The 26120-nt window shown below is 63.3% G+C and overlaps 3 protein-coding genes across 3 annotated transcripts; 1 reads left to right on the top strand and 2 right to left on the bottom strand.

Annotated features, from left to right (window-relative positions):
• The first annotated feature begins 4141 nt into the window (after positions 1-4141).
• Positions 4142-6502, top strand: LOC119710772. Its single transcript, XM_038160172.1, has 4 exons — positions 4142-4167; positions 4275-4299; positions 5525-5781; positions 5854-6502. The coding sequence occupies exons 1-4, from the start codon at positions 4142-4144 to the stop codon at positions 6185-6187; spliced, it is 642 nt and encodes a 213-aa protein (XP_038016100.1). The 3' UTR covers positions 6188-6502.
• Positions 6503-9666: 3164 nt separating this feature from the next.
• On the bottom strand, positions 9667-12155 carry LOC119710771 (collagen alpha-1(II) chain-like). The gene is made up of 3 exons (XM_038160171.1): positions 11942-12155; positions 10014-10584; positions 9667-9964 (listed from the first exon to the last, which is right to left on the bottom strand). The coding sequence occupies exons 1-3, from the start codon at positions 12153-12155 to the stop codon at positions 9667-9669; spliced, it is 1083 nt and encodes a 360-aa protein (XP_038016099.1).
• A 6366-nt stretch (positions 12156-18521) lies between these two features.
• Positions 18522-20385, bottom strand: BOLA3 (bolA family member 3). Its single transcript, XM_038160327.1, has 4 exons — positions 20284-20385; positions 19792-19915; positions 19194-19282; positions 18522-18638 (listed from the first exon to the last, which is right to left on the bottom strand). The coding sequence occupies exons 1-4, from the start codon at positions 20311-20313 to the stop codon at positions 18570-18572; spliced, it is 312 nt and encodes a 103-aa protein (XP_038016255.1). The 5' UTR covers positions 20314-20385; the 3' UTR covers positions 18522-18569.
• Positions 20386-26120: the final 5735 nt, after the last annotated feature.

The following is a 26120-nucleotide window of genomic DNA, read 5'->3' as shown; positions in this document are numbered from 1 at the left end:
CTCGGGGGAGGGCACGGACACCCTAAGCCCAGCCCCGATCCCAAATTCAGCCCTGACTCCAGCCCCAGCTCCCAAAGTCAGCCCCAATTCCTGCCCTAACCCCGAACCGTCCTCAGCCCAGCCCCGGTGCCCCGGGCGGGACGGGGACACCCCCGGGGAGTGCGGCTGGGAGGGGGGAGTGAGAGCGGCGCCCGCCCCTCTGCGCCCGGTCCCGGTTCGCGGCGGGATGTGGAGGGGGAGAGCCAGCCGAGCTCCCTGAGCGCCGGGCCGGGGGAAGGAGGACACCGACCGGAGCATCCCCCGGGGGAGAACGACGGAGACAGCACCCCGCACCCCGCACGGTGCTTCCCGGGAACGAGGAGGGCGGAAATCCCCGGGAAATGCCCCAGACGGACACCGGGGCGAGCATCCCCCCGGGACAACGACGACGGACACCGACAGAGCATCCTCCCGGGACAACAAGTACGGACACCGGCAGCCATGTCCGCTCCGCGCCGGAGCCCCGGCACCGCCCCTGCCCCTCCGCGCCGCCACCGGCCCGGGCCGGGGGAAGGAGGAGAGCGGCCGGAGCATCGCCCGGGGCGAGGAGGGCGGCGATGCCCCGGCCCCGGCCCCGGCCCCGAGCGCTCCCGGTGACCGAGCTCCGTGCGCCCAGGCCCCGCCCCTCCCGGAACCCTCTCAGCCAATCACATCGCTCCGTCTCGCTCTAGCCCCGCCCCTCATTATTTCCCAACAAAGCAAGACGCTCTACGCCCCGCCCCTCATTGTTGGCACTCGGCTCCCATTGGCTGCGACTGAGGGGGGGCGGGGTCGAGCCTGCATATATAAAGCGGCGGCGGGGGCTGCGGACCAGTTCGGTTCGGCGGCGGAGCGGGAGGAGCGGAGCCTCCAGCGGCGGAGCCCTGGCTCCGACCGAGCCTTCGGAACCGCCAGCACCGGGCCTCCGGCACCGCCCGGGCTCTCGGAACCCGGAGCTCCGGCACTACCCGGAGCCCCGGCACCGGCCGCGTCCTCGGCGCCGCCAGCCCGGTGCTCCGGCACGGGGCGATCGTGGGGGGAGGCTGGGAGGGACGGGGAGGCTGGGAGGGACGGGGATGCGCCGATGCGCCGCTTCTCGCCGCCGCCTTCTCGGTACCGGCCTGTCCGAACGGCACCGGCACCGCCCCCGGCTCAGCCAAGGTAAGGACCGGGAACCGCCGGGGCACCGAGGGACCGCGCCGGGCTCCCGGATCGGGGACTCGGCCACCGCCCCGGCCTGCCCAAGGTAAGGGGATGGAGAGCACCGCAGCCCCCCCAGATGTGGGGGGTCTGCCATCGCCCCCGGCTCAGCAAAGGTAAGGACAGACACCCCCGGGGCACCGAGGGACCGCGCCGGGCCCCCCCAAACCGGAGGGGCTCGGCCACCGCCCCGGCCGGCCAAAGGTAAGGGACAAAATAAAAATTGACAAAAATAACATGGAATGGTGTGGCTGCTCTCTGTTGGCTCTGCGAATCACTCGCCGCCCACGCAAATCACAGAGGCCCCCCAAAAGTGGGGCTGGGACCCCCAGCGACCCCTCCCCATGGCCTGGGACCCCCAGAGACCCCCTCCCCATGGCCTGGGACCCCCAGAGACCCCCTCCCCATGGCCTGGGACCCCCAGAAATGGGACAAGGACCCTCAGAGACCCCTCCCCATGCACTGGGACTGCCAGAAATGGGGCTGGGACCCTCAGAGACCCCTCCCCATAAGCCCAAGCACCCCAGAAATGGACCTGAGACCCCCCAGAGACCTCTGCCCATGGGCTGGGACCCTCAGAGACCTCTCCTCATTGACTGGGACCCCCAGAAATGGGCCTGGGACCATCAGAGACCCCTCCCCATGGGCCTGGGACCCTCAGAGACCACTCCCTGTGGGTCGGGGACCACCAGAAATGGGTCTGGGACCCCCAGAGACCCCCTCCCCATGGGGCTGGGACCCCAGAGACCTCTCCCTGTGGGTCAGAGACCACCAGAAATGGGACAAGGACCCTCAGAAACCCCTCCCCATGGAGTGGGACCACCAGAAATGGGGCTGGGACCCCCAGAGACCCCTCCCCATGGACTGGGACCCTCAGAGACCTCTCCTCATTGACTGGGACCCCCCAGAAATTGGCCTGAGACCCCTCCCCATAAACCCAAGCACCCCAGAAATGGGGCTGGGACACTCAGAGACCCCTCCCCATGGGGCTGGGACCCCCCCGGTGCCGTGAGGTTCCGTTGTCACGACGCTGCCCCGGGTGCCACCGGGCGTGGAACGCCGGCTGTGTCACAAGAGAGCCTCGGTTCCATCATTCCGCATGCTGTGACGTCACGGAATTCCATGGAATCGATGGAATTTATGGGTTCTGCCCCCATCCCGGGGTCAGGGGAAATTGAAAGGAAAATTTGACTTAATGGGCAGAGGATTCCAAAAATCCCTTTAATCAGGAAGAAATGAAGAGATGGAAGGGAAAAAAACCAACTTATTATTGACAAGCTGGCAGGGAACAGGTAGAAAAAGGAGGTCAAGAATTCTCTGGAGTTGATGGATTCTGGGTCCTCCTGGTGTCGCAGAAAATTGAAATGCAAATTGAACTTAATGGCCTGAGATTAGGATTGCAATTATCCCTTTCCCTCGGGAAGAAATGAAGAGATGGAATTGAAAAAATAACAACCTTTTATTAACAAGCTGGGAGACAACAGGTAGAAAAAAAAGGAGGTAAAAAATCCTATGGAATTTATGGAATTGATGGATTCTGGGTCCGCCTGGTGCTGCAGAAAATGAAGATAAAAATTTAATTTAATGGGCTGAGTTTAGGATTCTGAAAATCCCTTTCCATCAGGAAGAAATGAAGAGATGGAAGAGAAAAAATAACAACGTTTTATTGACAAGCTGGGAGGGAACAGGTAGAAAAAGGGAATAAAAAATGATTCGGAATTTTGTGGAATTGATGGATTCTGGGTCCTCCTGGTGCCGCAGAAAATTAAAATGCAAATTGAACTTAATGGCCCGAGTTTAGGATTGCAATAATCCCTTTCCATCAGGAAGAAGCGCAGGTAGGAAGGTGCCAAAACGAGAACATTCCAGGAACTCTTCGGGCAATCCTCCCCAAATCCCGATCGCAGCGCGGCCCCGCCCCCGCCCCGCCCTCACACCCCTCCTGGCGCCGCCCCTTTTGGAACGCACCGCCTCCCGACCAATCAGATCGCTCGGCTGCGTTCTGGCCACGCCTCCCCTCTGTTTACTCACAATGTGCAACGCTGGTTGCTCCGCCCCCACGCTGGTTTCTCGATTCCCATTGGCTGAGGGCCGCGTGGCCGGGGCTCCGGCCGGGTATATAAAGGGGCGGCGGGACAGCGGGGACCCAGTTTGGGACCGGGAGCGGCGGAGAGCGGAGCGGAGCCCGGGCCCGGGCCGAGACCCCGGGGCGGCCGCACCCGAGGATCCCGGTGGCCCTGGAGCCCCCCAGAATTGGGCGGCCGCCACCCGAGGATCCCGGTGGCCACTGGAGCCCCCCACACTGGGGTGGGCGCCACCCGAGGATCCCGGTGGCCCTGGAGCCCCCCACACTGGGGTGGGCGCCACCCGAGGATCCCGGTGGCCACTGGAGCCCCCCACACTGGGGTGGCTGCCACCCGAGGATCCCGGTGGCCACTGGAGCCCCCCAGAACGGGGTGGCCGCCACCCGAGGATCCCGGTGGCCACTGGAGCCCCCCACGCTGGGGTGGCCGCCACCCGAGGATCCCGGTGGCCACTGGAGCCCCCCAGAATTGGGCGGCCGCCACCCGAGGATCCCGGTGGCCACTGGAGCCCCCCAGAATTGGGCGGCTGCCACCCGAGGATCCCGGTGGCCTACTGGAGCCCCCCAGAATTGGGCGGCCGCCACCCGAGGATCCCGGTGGCCACTGGAGCCCCCCACACTGGGGCGGCCGCCACCCGAGGATCCCGGTGGCCACTGGAGCCCCCCACACTGGGGTGGGTGCCACCCGAGGATCCCGGTGGCCACTGGAGCCCCCCACACTGGGGTGGGCGCCACCCGAGGATCCCGGTGACACTGGAGCGGCCGGAGACCCCCGGGGCGGCGGGACAACGGAGGATCGCGTCGTTGGACGCCGAGGGATCGCAGCGGTGACATCCGCGGATGGCAGCGCTGGACGCCGAGGGACCGTAACCGCAAGGGCGCGGAGACCCCACCGGGCTCTCCGCTCCACCGGAGATCGCGCCGCGCCTGACCCCCCCCCCCCCCCCACACCCCCACCCCCTTATCTCCACAGTGGGCGAGCACGGTCCCGGTTCCCGGTAACCGAGGACACCCCCGTCCCGGGAACGGGGGGAGATGATTTGACCCCCCCCGTTCATCCCCGCACAGGACGGGGGTGCGGCCGCACCGGCCCCTCCGCGGCGGAGGAGGACCGGGACCACCGGGCTCTCCTTAACGGGAGAACCGGGATCGACCGGGCTCTCCTTAACGGGAGAACCGGGACCAACCCGGGCTCTCCTTAACGGGAGAACCGGGACCAACCCGGGCTCTCCTTAACGGGAGAACCGGGACCAACCCGGGCTCTCCTTAACGGGAGAACCGGGATCGACCGGGCTCTCCTTAACGGGAGAACCGGGACCAACCCGGGCTCTCCTTAACGGGAGAACCGGGATCGACCGGGCTCTCCTTAACGGGAGAACCGGGACCGACCGGCCCCTCCTTAACGGGAGAACCGGGACCGACCGTGCTCTCCTTAACGGGAGATGGGTCTGGGGGTGTTTCTGCTGCTCTCAGGCTGGGGGGGGTTCTCGGGAGGTCACCCCAGTTAAGGGAGGGGGGTGGGAACCATTGGACCCCCCCTCAATTAATAGAGAGGGGAACAAACTGACCCCCCCCAATTAATGGAGATGGGGGGCACCCGACCCCCCTAATTAAGGGACAAGGGGCCCGCTGGACCCCCCCCCAATTAAGGGAAATAGGGACCATTGGACCCCCCCTCAATTAATAGAGAGGGGAACAAACTGAACCCCCCCAATTAATGGAGATGGGGGGCACCCGACCCCCCCTAATTAAGGGACAAGGGGCCCGCTGGACCCCCCCCCCATTAAGGGAAATAGGGACCATTGGACCCCCCCTCAATTAATAGAGAGGGGAACAAACTGAACCCCCCCCAATTAATGGAGATGGGGGGCACAGCGCCACCCCCTCGCTTCAGTGCCCCCAGTGTGAGACGGATGGAGACCCCTCGAGAGTCCCCCAGGCTCTGAAAATCAATAAAATAAAACAAAATCTGACAGCACGAACCAGGCTCGGACTGATTATTTATTACTAGTTATTAAATTTTATAGTGTTTTTGGGGTCACAGTCCGACCTGCCCTGCTTCTCCTGGCCCTGGCTCTCCCGGGCCTGGCTCTGCCTGCCCCGGTTCTCCCGGGCTTGGCTCTCCCGGGCCTGGCTGTCCCTGGCCCGGCTCTCCCGGCGGCTCTCCCGGCGCTGGTGCCGCTCCCCGGCGCTGCGGCGCTCGCCCCTGAACCTGTTCCGCAGGAGGAGGGCGCGGGGCTGGTGGCCCTGCACCATGCAGGAGGACGGCGGCCGCCGGCGGCTCTCGGTAGGCTGGGGACGGGTTGGGGACATCCACACGGGGCTGGGGGACAGCAGGGACAGCTCCAACCGCCCCCCCGGGCCCCGCAGGGGAAGCTGGAGCTCAGCCTGGAGCTGCTGTCGGCGCAGGAGGCCGAGGAGCGGCCGGTGGGGAAGGGCCGGGAGGAGCCCAACAAGCACCCGACGCTGCCCGAGCCCAGGTGAGCCCGGGGCGAGCCGGGAGGGGCCACCGGGCAGGGGACAGGCGGTGGCTGAGCCCGGTGTCCCCGCAGGCGCCCCAAGTCCTCGTTCCTGTGGCTGCGCTCGCCGCTGCGCCTCATCCGCTACGGCGTCCGCTGGCGCTACCTGCTGTGGCTCGGCGTGGGGCTGGCGGCGCTCCTGCTGCTCCTGCTGCTCCATTCCTTCTTCCCGGTCAGCACCGCCCCACGAGCGCGCCGCTGCCGCCCCCGAGCGCGCCCTGAGTGCCCCGTGTCCCCCCGCAGGGCTCCCTCACGGTCAAGGTGGCTGACCCGCGCCAGCTCCTGCCGGCCACGGAGCGCCGCGGGACGGCACGCTGAGGAGGAGCCGCCCGGTGGCCCGGTTTCCTGGCTCGGAACCCCGTCCTGAGCCGCTCTGGGTGTCCTCGGTGGGTTCTCCAGCCAGGAGGGGATCGCTGGAGGAGCTGCCCATGGGTGTTCCCTGCTAACAAAGCCGCGTCCCAGCAGCACCGGAGCATCGTCCCCGTCTCTGGTGGCTCGGGGGAGGGCACGGACACCCTAAGCCCAGCCCCGATCCCAAATTCAGCCCCGACTCCAGCCCCAGCTCCCAAAGTCAGCCCCAATTCCTGCCCTAACCCCGAACCGTCCTCAGCCCCCAGCCCAGCCCCGGTGCCCCGGGCGGGACGGGGACACCCCCGGGGAGTGCGGCTGGGAGGGGGGAGTGAGAGCGGCGCCCGCCCCTCTGCGCCCGGTCCCGGTTCGCGGCGGGATGTGGAGGGGGAGAGCCAGCCGGGCTCCCTGAGCGCCGGGCCGGGGGAAGGAGGACACCGACCGGAGCATCCCCCGGGGGAGAACGACGGAGACAGCACCCCGCACCCCGCACGGTGCTTCCCGGGAACGAGGAGGGCGGAGATCCCCGGGAAATGCCCCAGACGGACACCGACAGAGCATCCTCCCGGGACAACAACTACGGACACCGGCAGCCATGTCCTCTCCGCGCCGGAGCCCCGGCACCGTCCCTGCCCCTCCGCGCCGCCACCGGCCCGGGCCGGGGGAAGGAGGAGAGCGGCCGGAGCATTGCCCGGGGCGAGGAGGGCGGCGATGCCCCGGCCCCGGCCCCGGCCCCGAGCGCTCCCGGTGACCGAGCTCCGTGCGCCCAGGCCCCGCCCCTCCCGGAACCCCTTCAGCCAATCACATCGCTCCGTCTCGCTCTAGCCCCGCCCCTCATTATTTCCCAACAAAGCAAGACGCTCTACGCCCCGCCCCTCATTGTTGGCACTCGGCTCCCATTGGCTGCGACTGAGGGGGGGCGGGGTCGAGCCTGCATATATAAAGCGGCGGCGGGGGCTGCGGGCCAGTTCGGTTCGGCGGCGGAGCGGGAGGGGCGGAGCCCCCAGCGGCGGAGCCCTGGCTCCGACCGAGCCTTCGGGACCGCCAGCACTGGGCCTCCGGCACCGCCCGGCACCAGCCCCGGCACCGCCCGGGCTCTCGGAACCCGGAGCTCCGGCAGTACCCGGAGCCCCGGCACCGGCCGCGTCCTCGGCGCCGCCAGCCCGGTGCTCCGGCACGGGGCGATCGTGGGGGGAGGCTGGGAGGGACGGGGAGGCTGGGAGGGACGGGGATGCGCCGATGCGCCGCTTCTCGCCGCCGCCTTCTCGGTACCGGCCCGTCCGAACGGCACCGGCACCGCCCCCGGCTCAGCCAAGGTAAGGACCGGGAACCGCCGGGGCACCGAGGGACCGCGCCGGGCTCCCGGATCGGGGACTCGGCCACCGCCCCGGGCTGCCCAAGGTAAGGGGATGGAGAGCACCGCAGCCCCCCCAGATGTGGGGGGTCTGCCACCGCCCCCGGCTCAGCAAAGGTAAGGACAGACACCCCCGGGGCACCGAGGGACCGCGCCGGGCCCCCCCAAACCGGAGGGGCTCGGCCACCGCCCCGGCCGGCCGAAGGTAAGGGACAAAATAAAAATTGACAAAAATAACATGGAATGGTGTGGCTGCTCTCTGTTGGCTCTGCGAATCACTCGCCGTCCATGCAAAACACAGAGCCCCCCAAAAGTGGGGCTGGGACCCCCAGCGACCCCCTCCCCATGGCCTGGGACCCCCAGAGACCCCCTCCCCGTGGCCTGGGACCCTCAGAGACCCCTCCCCATGGCCTGGGACCCCCAGAAATGGGACAAGGACCCTCAGAGACCCCTCCCCATGCACTGGGACTGCCAGAAATGGGGCTGGGACCCTCAGAGACCCCTCCCCATAAGCCCAAGCACCCCAGAAATGGACCTGAGACCCCCCCAGAGACCCCTCCCCATGGGCTGGGACCCTCAGAGACCTCTCCTCATTGACTGGGACCCCCAGAAATGGGCCTGGGACCATCAGAGACCCCTCCCCATGGGTCTAAGACCACCAGAAATGGGACAAGGACCCTCAGAGACCCCTCCCCATGGGCCTGGGACCATCAGAGACCCCTCCCCATGCACTGGGACCACCAGAAATGGGTCTGGGACCCCCAGAAATGGGCCTGAGACCCTCAGAGACCCCCTCCCCATGGGGCTGGGAGCACCAGAAATGGGACAAGGACCCTCAGAGACCCCTCCCCATGGCCTGAGACCCCCAGAAATGAGGCTGAGACCCTCAGAGACCCCTCCCCATGGGGCTGGGACCATCAGAGACCCCTCCCTGTGGGTCGGGGACCACCAGAAATGGGCCTGAGACCCTCAGAGACCCCCTCTCCATGGGGCTGGGACCCCAGAGATCCCTCTCCATGGATCTGGGACCCCCAGAAATGGGGCTGGGACCCCCAGAGACCCCTCCCCATGGACTGGGACCCTCGAAGACCTCTCCTCATTGACTGGGACCCCCAGAAATTGGCCTGAGACCCCTCCCCATAAACCCAAGCACCCCAGAAATGGGGCTGGGACCCTCAGAGACCCCTCCCCATGGGGCTGGGACCCCCCGGTGCTGTGAGGTTCCGTTGTCACTACGCTGCGCCGGGTGTCACCGGGCGTGGAACGCCGGCTGTGTCACAAGAGAGCCTCGGTTCCATCATTCCGCATGCTGTGACGTCACGGAATTCCATGGAATCGATGGAATTTATGGGTTCTGCCCCCATCCCGGGGTCAGGGGAAATTGAAAGGAAAATTGGACTCAATGGGCTGAGTTTAGGATTCCAAAAATCCCTTTAATCAGGAAGAAATGAAGAGATGGAAGGGAAAAAAAACCAACTTATTATTGACAAGCTGGCAGGGAACAGGTAGAAAAAGGAGGTCAAGAATTCTCTGGAGTTGATGGATTCTGGGTCCTCCTGGTGTCGCAGAAAATTGAAATGCAAATTGAACTTAATGGCCTGAGATTAGGATTGCAATTATCCCTTTCCCTCGGGAAGAAATGAAGAGATGGAAGTGAAAAAATAACAACCTTTTATTAACAAGCAGGGAGACAACAGGTAGAAAAAAAAGGAGGTAAAAAATCCTATGGAATTTATGGGATTGATGGATTCTGGGTCCGCCTGGTGCCGCAGAAAATGAAGATAAAAATTTAATTTAATGGGCTGAGTTTAGGATTCCGAAAATCCCTTTCCATCAGGAAGAAATGAAGAGATGGAAGGGAAAAAAAAACAACTTTTTATTGACAAGCTGGGAGGTAACAGGTAGAAAAAGGGAATAAAAAATGATTCGGAATTTTGTGGAATTGATGGATTCTGTGTCCTCCTGGTGCCGCAGAAAATTAAAATGCAAATTGAACTTAATGGCCCGAGTTTAGGATTGCAATAATCCCTTTCCATCAGGAAGAAGCGCAGGTAGAAAGGTGCCAAAACGAGAACATTCCAGGAACTCTTCGGGAATTCCTCCCCAAATCCCGATCGCAGCGCGGCCCCGCCCCCGCCCCGCCCTCACACCCCCCTCCTGGCCCCGCCCCTTTTGGAACGCTCCGCCTCCCCCCGACCAATCAGATCGCTCGGCTGCGTTCTGGCCACGCCTCCCCTCTGTTTCCTCACAATGTGCAACGCTGGTTGCTCCGCCCCCACGCTGGTTTCTCGATTCCCATTGGCTGACGGCCGCGTGGCCGGGGCTCCGGCCGGGTATATAAAGCGGCGGCGGGACAGCGGGGACCCAGTTTGGGACCGGGAGCGGCGGAGAGCGGAGCGGAGCCCGGGCCCGGGCCGAGACCCCGGGGCGGCCGCACCCGAGGATCCCGGTGGCCCTGGAGCCCCCCACACTGGGGTGGCCGCCACCCGAGGATCCCGGTGGCCACTGGAGCCCCCCAGAATTGGGCGGCCGCCACCCGAGGATCCCGGTGGCCACTGGAGCCCCCCACACTGGGGCGGCCGCCACCCGAGGATCCCGGTGGCCACTGGAGCCCCCCAGAATTGGGCGGCCGCCACCCGAGGATCCCGGTGGCCACTGGAGCCCCCCACACTGGGGTGGCCGCCACCCGAGGATCCCGGTGGCCACTGGAGCCCCCCAGAATTGGGCGGCCGCCACCCGAGGATCCCGGTGGCCACTGGAGCCCCCCACACTGGGGCGGGCGCCACCCGAGGATCCCGGTGGCCACTGGAGCCCCCCAGAACGGGGTGGCCGCCACCCGAGGATCCCGGTGACACTGGAGCGGCCGGAGACCCCCGGGGCGGCGGGACAACGGAGGATCGCGTCGTTGGACGCCGAGGGATCGCAGCGGTGACATCCGCGGATGGCAGCGCTGGACGCCGAGGGACCGTAACCGCAAGGGCGCGGAGACCCCACCGGGCTCTCCGCTCCACCGGAGATCGCGCCGAGCCTGACCCCCCCCCCCCCCCCCACACCCCCACCCCCTTATCTCCACAGTGGGCGAGCACGGTCCCGGTTCCCGGTAACCGAGGACACCCCCGTCCCGGGAACGGGGGGAGATGATCTGACCCCCCCCGTTCATCCCCGCACAGGACGGGGGTGCGGCCGCACCGGCCCCTCCGCGGCGGAGGAGGACCGGGACCACCGGGCTCTCCTTAACGGGAGAACCGGGACCAACCCGGGCTCTCCTTAACGGGAGAACCGGGACCGACCGGGCTCTCCTTAACGGGAGAACCGGGATCGACCGGGACCGGGCTCTCCTTAACGGGAGAACCGGGACTAACGGGAGAACCGGGACCGGGCTCTCCTTAACGGGAGAACCGGGATCGACCGGCCCCTCCTTAACGGGAGAACCGGGACCAACCCGGGCTCTCCTTAACGGGAGAACCGGGACCAACCGGCCCCTCCTTAACGGGAGAACCGGGACCAACCCGGGCTCTCCTTAACGGGAGAACCGGGACCAACCGGCCCCTCCTTAACGGGAGAACCGGGACCGACCGTGCTCTCCTTAACGGGAGATGGGTCTGGGGGTGTTTCTGCTGCTCTCAGGCTGGGGGGGGGGGGTTCTCGGGAGGTCACCCCAGTTAAGGGAGGGGGGTGGGAACCATTGGACTTCCTCAATTAATAGAGAGGGGAACAAACTGACCCCCCCCAATTAATGGAGATGGGGGGCACCCGACCCCCCCCCCCTAATTAAGGGACAAGGGGACCCCCCGCTGGATCCCCCCCCAATTAAGGGAAATAGGGACCATTGGACCCCCCCTCAATTAATAGAGAGGGGAACAAACTGACCCCCCCCAATTAATGGAAATGGGGGGCACCCGACCCCCCATAATTAAGGGACAAGGGGCCCGCTGGACCCCCCCCCCCAATTAAGGGAAATAGGGACCATTGGACCCCCCCTCAATTAATAGAGAGGGGAACAAACTGACCCCCCCCCCCCAATTAATGGAGATGGGGGGCACAGCGCCACCCCCTAATTAAGGGAAATAGGGACCATTGGACCCCCCCTCAATTAATAGAGAGGGGAACAAACTGACCCCCCCCAATTAATGGAGATGGGGGGCACCCGACCCCCCCTAATTAAGGGAAATAGGGACCATTGGACCCCCCACAATTAATAGAGAGGGGAACAAACTGAACCCCCCCCAATTAATGGAGATGGGGGGCACAGCGCCACCCCCTCGCTTCAGTGCCCCCAGTGTGAGACGGATGGAGACCCCTCGAGAGTCCCCCAGGCTCTGAAAATCAATAAAATAAAACAAAATCTGACAGCACGAACCAGGCTCGGACTGATTATTTATTACTAGTTATTAAATTTTATAGTGTTTTTGGGGTCACAGTCCGACCTGCCCTGCTTCTCCTGGCCCTGGCTCTCCCGGGCCTGGCTCTGCCTGCCCCGGCTCTCCCGGGCTTGGCTCTCCCGGGCCTGGCTGTCCCTGGCCCGGCTCTCCCGGCGGCTCTCCCGGCGCTGGTGCCGCTCCCCGGCGCTGCGGCGCTCGCCCCTGAACCTGTTCCGCAGGAGGAGGGCGCGGGGCTGGTGGCCCTGCACCATGCAGGAGGACGGCGGCCGCCGGCGGCTCTCGGTAGGCTGGGGACGGGTTGGGGACATCCACACGGGGCTGGGGGACAGCAGGGACAGCTCCAACCGCCCCCCCCCGGGCCCCGCAGGGGAAGCTGGAGCTCAGCCTGGAGCTGCTGTCGGCGCAGGAGGCCGAGGAGCGGCCGGTGGGGAAGGGCCGGGAGGAGCCCAACAAGCACCCGACGCTGCCCGAGCCCAGGTGAGCCCGGGGCGAGCCGGGAGGGGCCACCGGGCAGGGGACAGGCGGTGGCTGAGCCCGGTGTCCCCGCAGGCGCCCCAAGTCCTCGTTCCTGTGGCTGCGCTCGCCGCTGCGCCTCATCCGCTACGGCGTCCGCTGGCGCTACCTGCTGTGGCTCGGCGTGGGGCTGGCGGCGCTCCTGCTGCTCCTGCTGCTCCATTCCTTCTTCCCGGTCAGCACCGCCCCACGAGCGCGCCGCTGCCGCCCCCGAGCGCGCCCTGAGTGCCCCGTGTCCCCCCGCAGGGCTCCCTCACGGTCAAGGTGGCTGACCCGCGCCAGCTCCTGCCGGCCACGGAGCGCCGCGGGACGGCACGCTGAGGAGGAGCCGCCCGGTGGCCCGGTTTCCTGGCTCGGAAGCCCCTCCTGAGCCGCTCTGGGTGTCCTCGGTGGGTTCTCCAGCCAGGAGGGGATCGCTGGAGGAGCTGCCCATGGGTGTTCCCTGCTAACAAAGCCGCGTCCCAGCAGCACCGGAGCATCGTCCCCGTCTCTGGTGGCTCGGGGGAGGGCACGGACACCCTAAGCCCAGCCCCGATCCCAAATTCAGCCCTGACTCCAGCCCCAGCTCCCAAAGTCAGCCCCAATTCCTGCCCTGACCCCGAACCGCCCTCAGCCCCCAGCCCAGCCCCGGTGCCCCGGGCGGGACGGGGACACCCCCGGGGAGTGCGGCTGGGAGGGGGGTGAGAGTGGCGCCCGCCCCTCTGCGCCCGGTCCCGGTTCGCGGCGGGATGTGGAGGGGGAGAGCCAGCCGGGCTCCCTGAGCGCCGGGCCGGGGGAAGGAGGACACCGACCGGAGCATCCCCCGGGGGAGAACGACGGAGACAGCACCCCGCACCCCGCACGGTGCTTCCCGGGAACGAGGAGGGCGGAAACCCCCGGGAAATGCCCCAGACGGACACCGGGGCGAGCATCCCCCCGGGACAACGACGACGGACACCGACAGAGCATCCTCCCGGGACAACAACTACGGACACCGGCAGCCATGTCCGCTCCGCGCCGGAGCCCCGGCACCGCCCCTGCCCCTCCGCGCCGCCACCGGCCCGGGCCGGGGGAAGGAGGAGAGCGGCCGGAGCATCGCCCGGGGCGAGGAGGGCGGCGATGCCCCGGCCCCGGCCCCGGCCCCGAGCGCTCCCGGTGACCGAGCTCCGTGCGCCCAGGCCCCGCCCCTCCCGGAACCCTCTCAGCCAATCACATCGCTCCGTCTCGCTCTAGCCCCGCCCCTCATTATTTCCCAACAAAGCAAGACGCTCTACGCCCCGCCCCTCATTGTTGGCACTCGGCTCCCATTGGCTGCGACTGAGGGGGGGCGGGGTCGAGCCTGCATATATAAAGCGGCGGCGGGGGCTGCGGGCCAGTTCGGTTCGGCGGCGGAGCGGGAGGAGCGGAGCCTCCAGCGGCGGAGCCCTGGCTCCGACCGAGCCTTCGGAACCGCCAGCACCGGGCCTCCGGCACCGCCCGGGCTCTCGGAACCCGGAGCTCCGGCACTACCCGGAGCCCCGGCACCGGCCGCGTCCTCGGCGCCGCCAGCCCGGTGCTCCGGCACGGGGCGGTCATGGGGGGAGGCTGGGAGGGACGGGGAGGCTGGGAGGGACGGGGATGCGCCGATGCGCCGCTTCTCGCCGCCGCCTTCTCGGTACCGGCCCGTCCGAACGGCACCGGCATCGCCCCCGGCTCAGCCAAGGTAAGGACCGGGAACCGCCGGGGCACCGAGGGACCGCGCCGGGCTCCCGGATCGGGGACTCGGCCACCGCCCCGGCCTGCCCAAGGTAAGGGGATGGAGAGCACCGCAGCCCCCCCAGATGTGGGGGGTCTGCCACCGCCCCCGGCTCAGCAAAGGTAAGGACGGACACCCCCGGGGCACCGAGGGACCGCGCCGGGCCCCCCCAAACCGGAGGGGCTCGGCCACCGCCCCGGCCGGCCAAAGGTAAGGGACAAAATAAAAATTGACAAAAATAACATGGAATGGTGTGGCTGGTCTGTGATGGCTCCGCGAGTTCACTCGTCGCCCACGCAAATCACAGAGGCCCCCCAAAAGTGGGGCTGGGACCCCCAGAGACCCCCCTCCCCATGGCCTGGGACCCCCAGAGACCCCCTCCCCATGGCCTGGGACCCCCAGAAATGGGGCTGGGACCCCCAGAGACCCCCTCCCCATGGCCTGGGACCCCCAGAAATGGGGCTGGGACCCCCAGAGACCCCCTCCCCATGGCCTGGGACCCCCAGAGACCCCTCCCCATGCACTGGGACTGCCAGAAATGGGGCTGGGACCCTCACAGACCCCTCCCCATAAGCCCAAGCACCCCAGAAATGGACATGAGACCCCTCAGAGACCTCTCCCCATAGGCTGGGACCCTCAGAGACCCCTCCCCATGGGCCTGGGACCCTCAGAGACCACTCCCTGTGGGTCGGGGACCACCAGAAATGGGTCTGGGACCCCTAGAGACCCCCTCCCCATGGGGCTGGGACCCCAGAGACCTCTCCCTGTGGGTCAGAGACCACCAGAAATGGGACAAGGAACCTCAGAAACCCCTCCCCATGGAGTGGGACCACCAGAAATGGGGCTGGGACCCCCAGAGACCCCTTCCCATGGACTGGGACCCTCAGAGACCTCTCCTCATTGACTGGGACCCCCCAGAAATTGGCCTGAGACCGCTCCCCATAAACCCAAGCACCCCAGAAATGGGGCTGGGACACTCAGAGACCCCTCCCCATGGGGCTGGGACCCCCCGGTGCCGTGAGGTTCCGTTGTCACGACGCTGCCCCGGGTGTCACCGGGCGTGGAACGCCGGCTGTGTCACAAGAGAGCCTCGGTTCCATCATTCCGCATGCTGTGACGTCACGGAATTCCATGGAATTGATGGAATTTATGGGTTCTGCCCCCATCCCGGGGTCAGGGGAAATTGAAAGGAAAATTGGACTTAATGGGCTGAGTTTAGGATTCCAAAAATCCCTTTAATCAGGAAGAAATGAAGAGATGGAAGGGAAAAAAAACCAACTTATTATTGACAAGCTGGCAGGGAACAGGTAGAAAAAGGAGGTCAAGAATTCTATGGAGTTGATGGATTCTGGGTCCTCCTGGTGTCGCAGAAAATTGAAATGAAAATTTAATTTAATGGGCTGAGTTTAGGATTCCGAAAATCCCTTTCCCTCGGGAAGAAATGAAGAGATGGAAGGGAAAAAAAAACAACTTTTTATTGACAAGCTGGGAGGTAACAGGTAGAAAAAGGGAATAAAAAATGATTCGGAATTTTGTGGAATTGATGGATTCTATGTCCTCCTGGTGCCGCAGAAAATTAAAATGCAAATTGAACTTAATGGCCTGAGTTTAGGATTGCAATAATCCCTTTCCATCAGGAAGAAGCGCAGGTAGAAAGGTGCCAAAACGAGAACATTCCCGGAACTCTTCGGGAATTCCTCCCCAAATCCCGATCGCAGCGCGGCCCCGCCCCCGCCCCGCCCTCACACCCCTCCTGGCCCCGCCCCTTTTGGAACGCGCCGCCTCCCGACCAATCAGATCGCTCGGCTGCGTTCTGGCCACGCCTCCCCTCTGTTTACTCACAATGTGCAACGCTGGTTGCTCCGCCCCCACGCTGGTTTCTCGATTCCCATTGGCTGACGGCCGCGTGGCCGGGGCTCCGGCCGGGTATATAAAGCGGCGGCGGGACAGCGGGGACCCAGTTTGGGACCGGGAGCGGCGGAGAGCGGAGCGGAGCCCGGGCCCGGGCCGAGACCCCGGGGCGGCCGCACCCGAGGATCCCGGTGGCCACTGGAGCCCCCCACACTGGGGCGGCCGCCACCCGAGGATCCCGGTGGCCACTGGAGCCCCCCACACTGGGGTGGCCGCCACCCGAGGATCCCGGTGGCCACTGGAGCCCCCCAGAATTGGGCGGCCGCCACCCGAGGATCCCGGTGGCCACTGGAGCCCCCCACACTGGGGTGGGCGCCACCCGAGGATCCCGGTGGCCACTGGAGCCCCCCACACTGGGGTGGCCGCCACCCGAGGATCCCGGTGGCCACTGGAGCCCCCCACACTGGGGCGGCCGCCACCCGAGGATCCCGGTGGCCACTGGAGCCCCCCACACTGGGGTGGGCGCCACCCGAGGATCCCGGTGACACTGGAGCGGCCGGAGACCCCCGGGGCGGCGGGACAACGGAGGATCGCGTCGTTGGACGCCGAGGGATCGCAGCGGTGACATCCGCGGATGGCAGCGCCGGACGCCGAGGGACCGTAACCGCAAGGGCGCGGAGACCCCACCGGGCTCTCCGCTCCACCGGAGATCGCGCCGAGCCTGACCCCCCCCCCCCCCCACACCCCCAGCCCCAGCCCCTTATCTCCACAGTGGGCGAGCACGGTCCCGGTTCCCGGTAACCGAGGACACCCCCGTCCCGGGAACGGGGGGAGATGATCTGACTCCCCCCGTTCATCCCCACACAGGACGGGGTTGCGGCCGCACCGGCCCCTCCGCGGCGGAGGAGGACCGGGACCACCGGGCTCTCCTTAACGGGAGAACCGGGATCAACCGGGCTCTCCTTAACGGGAGAACCGGGACTGACCGGGCTCTCCTTAACGGGAGAACCGGGATCGACCGTGCTCTCCTTATCGGGAGAACCGGGACCAACCCGGGCTCTCCTTAATGGGAGAACCGGGACCAACCGGCCCCTCCTTAACGGGAGAACCGGGACCAACCCGGGCTCTCCTTAACGGGAGAACCGGGACCAACCGGCCCCTCCTTAACGGGAGAACCGGGACCGACCGTGCTCTCCTTAACGGGAGATGGGTCTGGGGGTGTTTCTGCTGCTCTCAGGCTGGGGGGGGGTTCTCGGGAGGTCACCCCAGTTAAGGGAGGGGGGTGGGAACCATTGGACCCCCCCTCAATTAATAGAGAGGGGAACAAACTGACCCCCCCCAATTAATGGAGATGGGGGGCACCCGACCCCCCCTAATTAAGGGACAAGGGGCCCGCTGGACCCCCCCCAATTAAGGGAAATAGGGACCATTGGACCCCCCCTCAATTAATAGAAAGGGGAACAAACTGACCCCCCCCAATTAATGGAGATGGGGGGCACCCGACCCCCCCTAATTAAGGGACAAGGGGCCCGCTGGACCCCCCCCAGTTAAGGGAAATAGGGACCATTGGACCCCCCCTCAATTAATAGAGAGGGGAACAAACTGAACCCCCCCAATTAATGGAGATGGGGGGCACAGCGCCACCCCCTCGCTTCAGTGCCCCCAGTGTGAGACGGATGGAGACCCCTCCAGAGTCCCCCAGGCTCGGAAATCAATAAAATAAAACAAAATCTGACAGCACGAACCAGGCTCGGACTGATTATTTATTACTAGTTATTAAATTTTATAGTGTTTTGGGATCCCAGTCCCTTGTTTGGGGTCCCAGTTCCACTTATGGGGTCCCAGTTCCACTTTTGAGGTACCTGGGCTCAGTTTTTGGGGTCCCAGTCCGACTTTTGGGGTCCCAATCCCTTTTTGGGGTCCCAGTCCCACTTTTGGGGTTCCCGCGCTCATTTCCAGCCCCGCCCCGCACTGGGCGTGGTCACACGGTAACGCCCACTACGCAACCACGCCCCCTTCGTGGGATTCCCGCCCCTTCCCGCAGCTCTCGCGAGAGTTGGCGGCGCGGGCGGGAGCTGCCGCCGCTCCCTCAGAGCAGCGCGGCTCGGCCCGCTCCGCTCCGCCGGCTCCGCTCAGCCCTTCCCGCCCCCCTCAGCCCTTCCCCACTCCGCTCAGCCCTTCCCGTTCTCTCAGCCCGCTCCCCTCAGCCCGCTCCTCTCAGTCCGCTCCCTCTTTCCTGCCCGCTCCCCTCACTCCGTCCCCTCAGCCCTGCCCGCTCCCCTCAGCCCTTCCCGCTGGGGAATAAACCCCCCTGCAAGGACCCTTCTGAGAAGGTGGGCTCCAAAACCCCCTGCCAGGAGCCTTTTGGGCTCCAAGGATGGATAAACCCCCTGCAAGGACCCTTCTGTCCCTGTCCCTGGGTGGGAGGAGCAGCTCTGGGCTGTCCCACGGGTCCCTCCTGTGTGGCAAAGGCATTAATAATAATTAATAATAATTAATAACAACAACCGTCCCCCAGGATTGAGCACACGGCACGGGGTGGGTTCCTCCTGGAGCTCTTTATTGGGGCCGGGGCAGCCTCAGCCCCTCACTCGGCCTTGGGGGCCGAGGTGAAGATGCGCAGGCCGTGCATGTGCTTGATCTCCTCGCTCAGCGCCTGCGGGGGAGCGCGGCCTCAGCCCCACAGCCAGGGCTGCCATAACCCCATATCCAGGGCTGGAGCGGCCTCAGCCCCACAGCCAGGGCTGGAGCGGCCTCAGCCCCACAGCCAGGGCTGCCACAACCCCATATCCAGGGCTGCCACAACCCCATATCCAGGGCTGCCTCAGCCCCGTATCCAGGGCTGCTGCAGCCCCAATCCCGTTCCAGCTCTCCCATTCCCTCTCCCTATTCCCTCTCTCCCATTCCCTCACGTCCATCCCCTCTCCCCCATTCCCTCTCATCCCCTCTCTCCCATTCCGTCTCCCTGTTCCCTCTCCCCATTCCCTCACATCCATTCCCTCTCATCCCATCTCTCCCGTTCCCTCACATCCATCCCTTTCTCCATCCCCTCTCCCCTTTCCCCTCCCTCTCCCCGTCCCCTCTCCCCTTTTCCTCCCTCTCCCCGTTCCCTCACATCCATCCCCTCTGCCTCGTTCCCCCTCTCCCCCATTCCTTTCTCCATCCCTCTCCCCTTTCCCTCCCTCTCCCTCTCCCCTCCCTGTCCCCAGACCTGGGTCACCATCCTGTGCTGCTGCACCGGCCGCTTCTCCCGGAACTCCTCCGACTCCACGTGGATCTCGTACATGGCGCCGCAGCCTCCTGGGAAGCCGGCCCAATTAACGCCAATTAATTAAAGTCAAGGCTGCGGCGCCCTCACACCGCTGCTCCTTCTGGGGGTCCCCGCAGCCCGGGGGGGCTGGAGCCTGACTGGGTACCCCCTAAAACCGGGTTTGGGGCAACAAGAGCGGGTTTGGGGCAATAAAGAGTGGGTTTGGGGCAACAAGAGCGGGTTTGGGGCAATAAAGAGCGGGTTTGGGGCAATAAAGAGCAGGTTTAGGCAATAAAGAGGAGCTTTAGGCGCGGCAGGAGCGGTTTAGGCCCGGCAGGAGCGGGTTTAGGCGCGGCAGGAGCGGGTTTAGGCCCAGCAGGAGCGGGTTTAGGCAATAAAGAGCGGGTTTAGGTGCAGCAGGGGCAGGTTTAGGCGCGGCAGGAGCGGGTTTAGGCAATAAAGAGGAGCTTTAGGCCCGGCAGGAGCGGGTTTAGGCCCGGCAGGAGCGGGTTTAGGCACGGCAGGAGCGGGTTGAGGCGCGGCAGGAGCGGGTCCCTACCGGAGATGTCCACCACCTTGATGTCCGAGGCCCGCGGGAACTTCTCCCGCAGCAGCCGCGCCAGGCGCGATTCCCCGTCGGTGCCGGAGGCCAAACCCCGCCAGGAGCGGCAGCGCAGGAACAGCTGGGGGGGAAACGGCGCTGAGACCCCCGGGGGGACCCCAGAAACGGCCCCGGGAACGGGAGGGAACGGGAGGGAACGGGAGCTGCCACCACCGGAGGATCGGGCGGTGGGAACGGGGCCCGGGGAGGGTCGGCGGGGGTTATCTGTGCCGGGGGACATCGCGAGGAGCGGAAGCACCGGGAGCGGCACAAGGAACGGGGCAGCACCGGGAGACGGCGGGGAAACGGGCCCGGACACCGGGAGGAGGCGCGGGCCGCGCTTACCGGCACCGGGGGGACACAGAGAGAGCACGGGCCGGGGGGGCAGCACGGGCAGGGGGAGGACACGGGGGCGAGGACAGAGGGACGCGGGGACCGACGGACACTCACCGGGCCCCGGCTCAGCCCCGCCGCCGCCATCCCGGGGGCGCGCCGGGGTCACCTCCGGCTCAGCCAATCAGAGCGCGCCGGTGGCAGAAGGGGCGGGGCTAGCGCTGCGCCGCCACGAGCGCCGCCTGGTGGCTCGGAGGACCACGGAGAGTCACTGTGCCCCCCCCACGGGTCCCCAAAAAGGGTCCCTTATTGACCCCAAAAAGGGTCCCCATCTGACCCCAAAAAGGCTCCCTCCTGACCCCAAAAAGGGTCCCCACCTGACCCCAAAAAGGGTCACCTCTTGACCCCACAAAAGTGCCATCCTTCCTCCCCCTCCATTCCCATATCCAGGGTCCCATCCCGACCCCCAAAAGATCCCAAAAGGATCCCAAAAGAATCCCAAAAAGATCCCACTCCCTCCCCCGCCACCATCCCATAGATGGAGCCCCCATCTTGGTCCCCCCCAAAGGACCTGTTCTGCTCTGTCCCCAATTCCCAACACCCAGAGTCCCATCCAGACCCCCCAGTCCCAAAAAACCCCAACCCCAAAAATCCCAAAAACCCGAATCCCAAACCCCCAACCCCAAAAACCCCAAAACCCCAACCCCCAAAACCCTAAAAACCCCAATCCCAAACCCAAAAACCCCAAACCCAAAACTCCCAAAACCGTCAATCCCAAAAGCCCCAAAACCCCAACCCCAAAAACCCCAAACCCAAAATTCCCACAAACCCCAGTCCCAAAAGCCCCAAAACCCCAAAAACCCCACAAACCCCAATCCCAAACCCCCAACCCCGCAGGAACTGCAGCCGAGCCTGGCGTTGAGTGCAAAAAATAAATATAAAATTTATTAAAACACCCACAATATTTTAAAGGTATCGGGAATAAGAACACAGCCCAACTCAGAATAAAATACAAACGGAAAATAAACGACGACGGAACGAAAAAAAAACCCCAAAAAAAAGAAAACAAAACCGAAAGCGGAGGGGAGGATCCAAACTTGCGATTTTTAGGAATCCTAAAAAATAAATTTATTGAAACAACGGGGTGGGGGAAAGAAAAGGAGGGGAAAAGGGGAAAAAACAACACAGAGAGGAAGGGAAAATGATACAAAATAAAATTATCGGCATCGATTTGCTGTCCTAGGAGTATCTACAGTTTAATTACATGTTAATTAATTCGTTCATTAATTAATCCTATTGCCTTGAGACGTGGGGAAAGGTCCAGCGCTCCTCGATCCGCCCCCGAATCTTCAAGTAACCCCAGAGCCCGGCCAGGAATCCCGGAGGGTGCGCGACGCCCCGCGGTGCCTCCCCGCAGCCGCCACCCCTGAACGGCCGGAAACACCCCAGAGAAACCCCAAAGAAATGCCAAAAGAAATCACAAATAACGCCGGAACAGCCCAGAGAAACCCCAAAGAAACCCCAAAGAAACCCCAAAAGAAATCACACATAACGCCAGAACAGACCCGGAAAAACCCCCCCAAAACCCCAAAAGAAACCCCAAAAAAATCCCAAAAGAAATGCCAAATAACGCCGGAACAGACCAGAAAAAACCCAAAGAAATCCCTAAAGAAACCCCAAAAGAAATCACAAATAACGCCAGAATACCCCAGAAAAATTCCAATATAAATCCCAAAAGAAATCCCAAATAACGCTGGAACGGCCTGAAGAAACCCCAAAGAAACCCCAAAAGAAATGCCAAATAACGCCGGAACAGCCCAGAAAAACCCCAAAAGAAACCCCAAAAGAAATGCCAAAAGAAATGCCAAAAGAAACCCCAAAAGAAACCCCAAAAGAAACCCCAAAAGAAAGCCCAAAAGAAATGCCAAAAGAAATCCCAAATAACGCCGGAACAGCCCAGAGAAACCCCAAAAGAAATCCCAAACAAATGCCAAATAACGCTGGAATAGCCCAGAAAAATTCCAAAAGAAATCCCAAAAGAAATGCTAAATAACGCCGGAATACCCCAAAGAAATCCCAAAAGAAATCCCACATAATGATGGAAAAAAATCCCCCAAAAATCCCAGAAAATGCTGGAACAGCCCAGAAAAAAACCCAAAATAAATCCCAAAAAGCGCCAGAACACCCCAAAAAAATCCCAAAAAATCCCCCAAAACACCCCAAAATAAATCCCAAAAAGCACCAGAACACCCAAAACAATCCCACAAAAAATCCCAGAAACCACTGGAACACCCCAAAAAATCCCTGAAAAAAAATCCCCCCAAAAACCCCCAAAATTCCCAAAAAAAATCCCAAAAAACAGTGGAAACAGCTCAAAAAATCCTAAAAAACACCGGAAACAGCCCAAAAAAATTCCCAAATAAATCCCAAAAAACGGAAACAGCCCAAAAAAAATCCCGAAACAAACCCAAAATAAATCCCTAAAACCACCAGAACACCCCAAAAAATCCCACAAAAAATCCCAAAAAGTGGAAACAGCCCAAAAATTCCCAAAGAATCCCAAAGGCGCCGCAGCAGCCGCCCCCCTCCGGCCGAATTCCCGGATCCCAGAAGGAACGCGCCGGGTCGGACTTTGGGATTGCCAAGGGGCAAAGAAATCAAATAAATAAAATAAAATAAAATAAAATAAAATAAAATAAAATAAAATAAAATAGTAAAATAAAATAAAGTAAAAATAAAGGAAAAAAAAAAAAAGTAAAATAAAATAAAAGAAAGTGAAATAACATAAGATCACATTTCCAAAATAAAAACCCCAGCGAGCCCAAGCCCTCCTCGCCCCCGGATCCCAACTGAGGAAACTGCGGCGGGTGGGAAATCCCTGACGGAGGCGCAGGAACGGAAACGGGAGGGAAACGGGGAATGGAGAGGATGCGGATCCGGGAAACACGGGAGAGTATCCGGATCCAGGAAATGTGGGAGAGGATCACAGAAATACAGGAGAGGATCCCGGAAATCCAGGAGAGGATCCCGGAGACGCGGGAGAGGATCCCGATCCCGAAAATCCGGGAGAGGATCCGGATACTGGAAACGCGGTAGAGGATCCTGGAAACGCGGGAGAGGATCCTGATCCCGAAAATCTGGGAGAGGATCCTGATCCCGGAGACACGGGAGAGGATCCCAAAAATGCGGGAGAGGATCCCGGAAATGCGGGAGAGGATTCCGGAGATGTGGGAGAGGATCCTGATCCCGGAGACGCGGGAGAGGATCCTGGAAACGCGGGAGAGGATCCCAGAAATTCAGGAGAGGACCCGGAGATACAGGAGAGGATCTCGGAAATGTGGGAGAGGATCTTGGAAATTCAGGAGAGGATCCCGGAAATGCGGGAGAGGATCTCGGAAACACGGGAGAGGATCCCAGAAATGCGGGAGAGGATCCCAGAAATTCAGGAGAGGATCCCGGAAATGCGAGAGAGGATCTTGGAAATTCAGGAGAGGATCCCGGAGATATGGGAGAGGATCTCGGAAATGCAGGAAAGGATCTTGGAAATTCAGGAGAGGATCTCAGAGATGCGGGAGAGGATCCCTGATCCCGGACGAGCTGCACCCGGGGCTGGGGGCTGAGGTATCTGCTGGGGGGCGCGGGGGGGAAGTAGCACCAAGAAACCCCAAAAAAAGGAAAATCAACCCAAAAAAGGGGAAGGGGGAAAGAAGGAGGCGGGAGGAGCGGGGGGAGGCGGGAGGGGATGAGAGCGAGGAGCTGCGGGAGCCTGGACAGGGCTGGACACGGTGATGGACATGGGATGGACACGCGATGGACACGGGATGGACATAGGATGGACATGGGATGGGCACGGGATGGACACAGGATGGACATGGGCTGGACATGGTGATGGACACGGTGATAGACATGGTGATGGACACGGGCTGGACACAGAGATGGACACAGGGATGGACGTGGCGCTGGACGTGGGGCTGGCGTGGCGTTGAGCACCAGGAGTGCAGGGTTGGTTGCTCAAGGTTGGTGCTGAAGGGGAACAGTGCCAGAACCGGGCCCGGCCGGGCGGTGCCATGGGGGCGCCTGGTGCCGGAGCAGCACTGAGCCGTGCTCTGCGCCCGTGCAGGGTGGGCCACCACCGTGTCCATGCTCTGTGCCCAACCACCGTGTCCATGCTCTGTGCCAACCACTGCATCCATGCTCCATGCCTAACCACCGTGTCCATGCTCTGGGCAGCCACCATGTCCATGCTCTGTGCCCAACCACCGTGTCCATGCTCTGGGCAGCCACCATGTCCGTGCTCCGTGTCCATGCTCTGGGCAGCCACCATGTCCATGCTCCGTGCCCAACCACTGTGTCCACATGCCGTGTCCAAGCCCCTTGGCCGAGCACCGTGTCCACGCATCCCAGCTCAGCACCACGTCCACACGTTGCGGCCGAGCGCCGTGTCCGTGCGCCGTGTCCAGGGTGCGTGACCCACTGCCGTGTCCACGCGCCGTGCCTGAGCACCACCATCGAGCACCACGCTCAAGCACCGTGTCCACAACACGTGGTCAAATCACATGGTGGCCGAGCACCGTGGCCACGGGCCGTGTCCAAGCACCACGGCAGAGCACGGGTCCGGGAACCACGGCCAAGCACCGAGTCCAAGCACCAAGCAGAGCACCCGTGTCCATGCGCCACATCTGAGCACCGTGGCCACCCACCACATCTGAGCACCACATCCACAGTGCGTGTCCAAGCACCAATGTCCACTCAGCGTGTCCAAGCACCAATGTCCGAGCACCAATGTCTAAAAAACAATGTCCGAGCACCATGTCCAAGCACCAGGTCCATGCACCATGTCCACATACCCTGGCTGAGCACCATGTCCACACATCGTGTCTGAGCACCACGTCCGAGCACCACGTCCACGGCGGCGTGGCTGAGCACCGTGCCCGAGCACCATGTCCACGCACCGTGTCCGAGCGCTGCGGTCAAGCACTGTCCACACGTCCTGGCCAAGCACCGTCCACACACCACAGCTGAGCACCGCGTCCATGGTGCATGGCTGAGCACCATGCCCGAGCACCAGGGCCATGCACCATGTCCGAGAACCATGTCCGAGCACCGTGGTCAAGCACCGTGTCCGCACGCCACGTCCATGCACCATGTCCAAGCACCGGGGTCAAGCACCATGTCCACACACGATGTCCGAGCACCAAACACAGCACCACGTCCACACACCATGTCCGAGCACCATGTCCATCATGCGTGTCCAAGCACCGTGGTCGAGCACCATGTCCGAGCACCACGTCTGAGCATCGTGTCCATCCTGAGTGGCCAAGCACGGGGACCAAGCATCATGTCTGAGCACCATGTCCAAGCACCATGTCCAAGCACCGTGTCCAAGCACCGTGTCCGAGCACCGTGTCCGAGCACCGTGTCCAGAAGGAGTGGCCGAGCACTGTTCCTGAGCACCACGTCCATGACCTGTGGCGGAGCACCACGACCGAGCACCACGTCCATGACCACGCCACGTCCATGACCTGTGGCCGAGCATTGAGCCTGAGCACCGAGTCCGAGCACCGCGTCTACCTTGTGTGACCGAGCACCGTGTCTGAGCACCGCGTCCGAGCACCGCGGCCACCACGTGTGGCCGAGCACCGTGTCCAAGCACTTATGTCCACACGCCATGTCCGAGAAGCCTGCCCAAGCACTGTGGCCAAGAACCATGACCACAAACCTGTCCAGGCACTGTGGCCAAGAACCATGACCACAAACCTGTCCAGGCACTGTGGCCGAGCACCATGAGCACACACCTGGCCGAGCACCCTGTCCAAGCACCATGAGCACACACCTGTCTGAGCACTGTGGACACCTGGCTGAGCCCTGCACCTGGACATCACCTCTAGCACCTCATCCCGGGACCGCACCCGCCCCGGACCCGCAGGGAACGGCTCCACCACGACCCCGGCCGG

The sequence above is a fragment of the Motacilla alba genome, chromosome 22 (genome assembly GCF_015832195.1).
Source record: "Motacilla alba alba isolate MOTALB_02 chromosome 22, Motacilla_alba_V1.0_pri, whole genome shotgun sequence".
In the NCBI taxonomy this organism is placed as follows: domain Eukaryota; kingdom Metazoa; phylum Chordata; class Aves; order Passeriformes; family Motacillidae; genus Motacilla; species Motacilla alba.
Note: the sequence above shows the minus strand (reverse complement) of the source record. Positions and strands in the feature narration are given on the sequence as shown.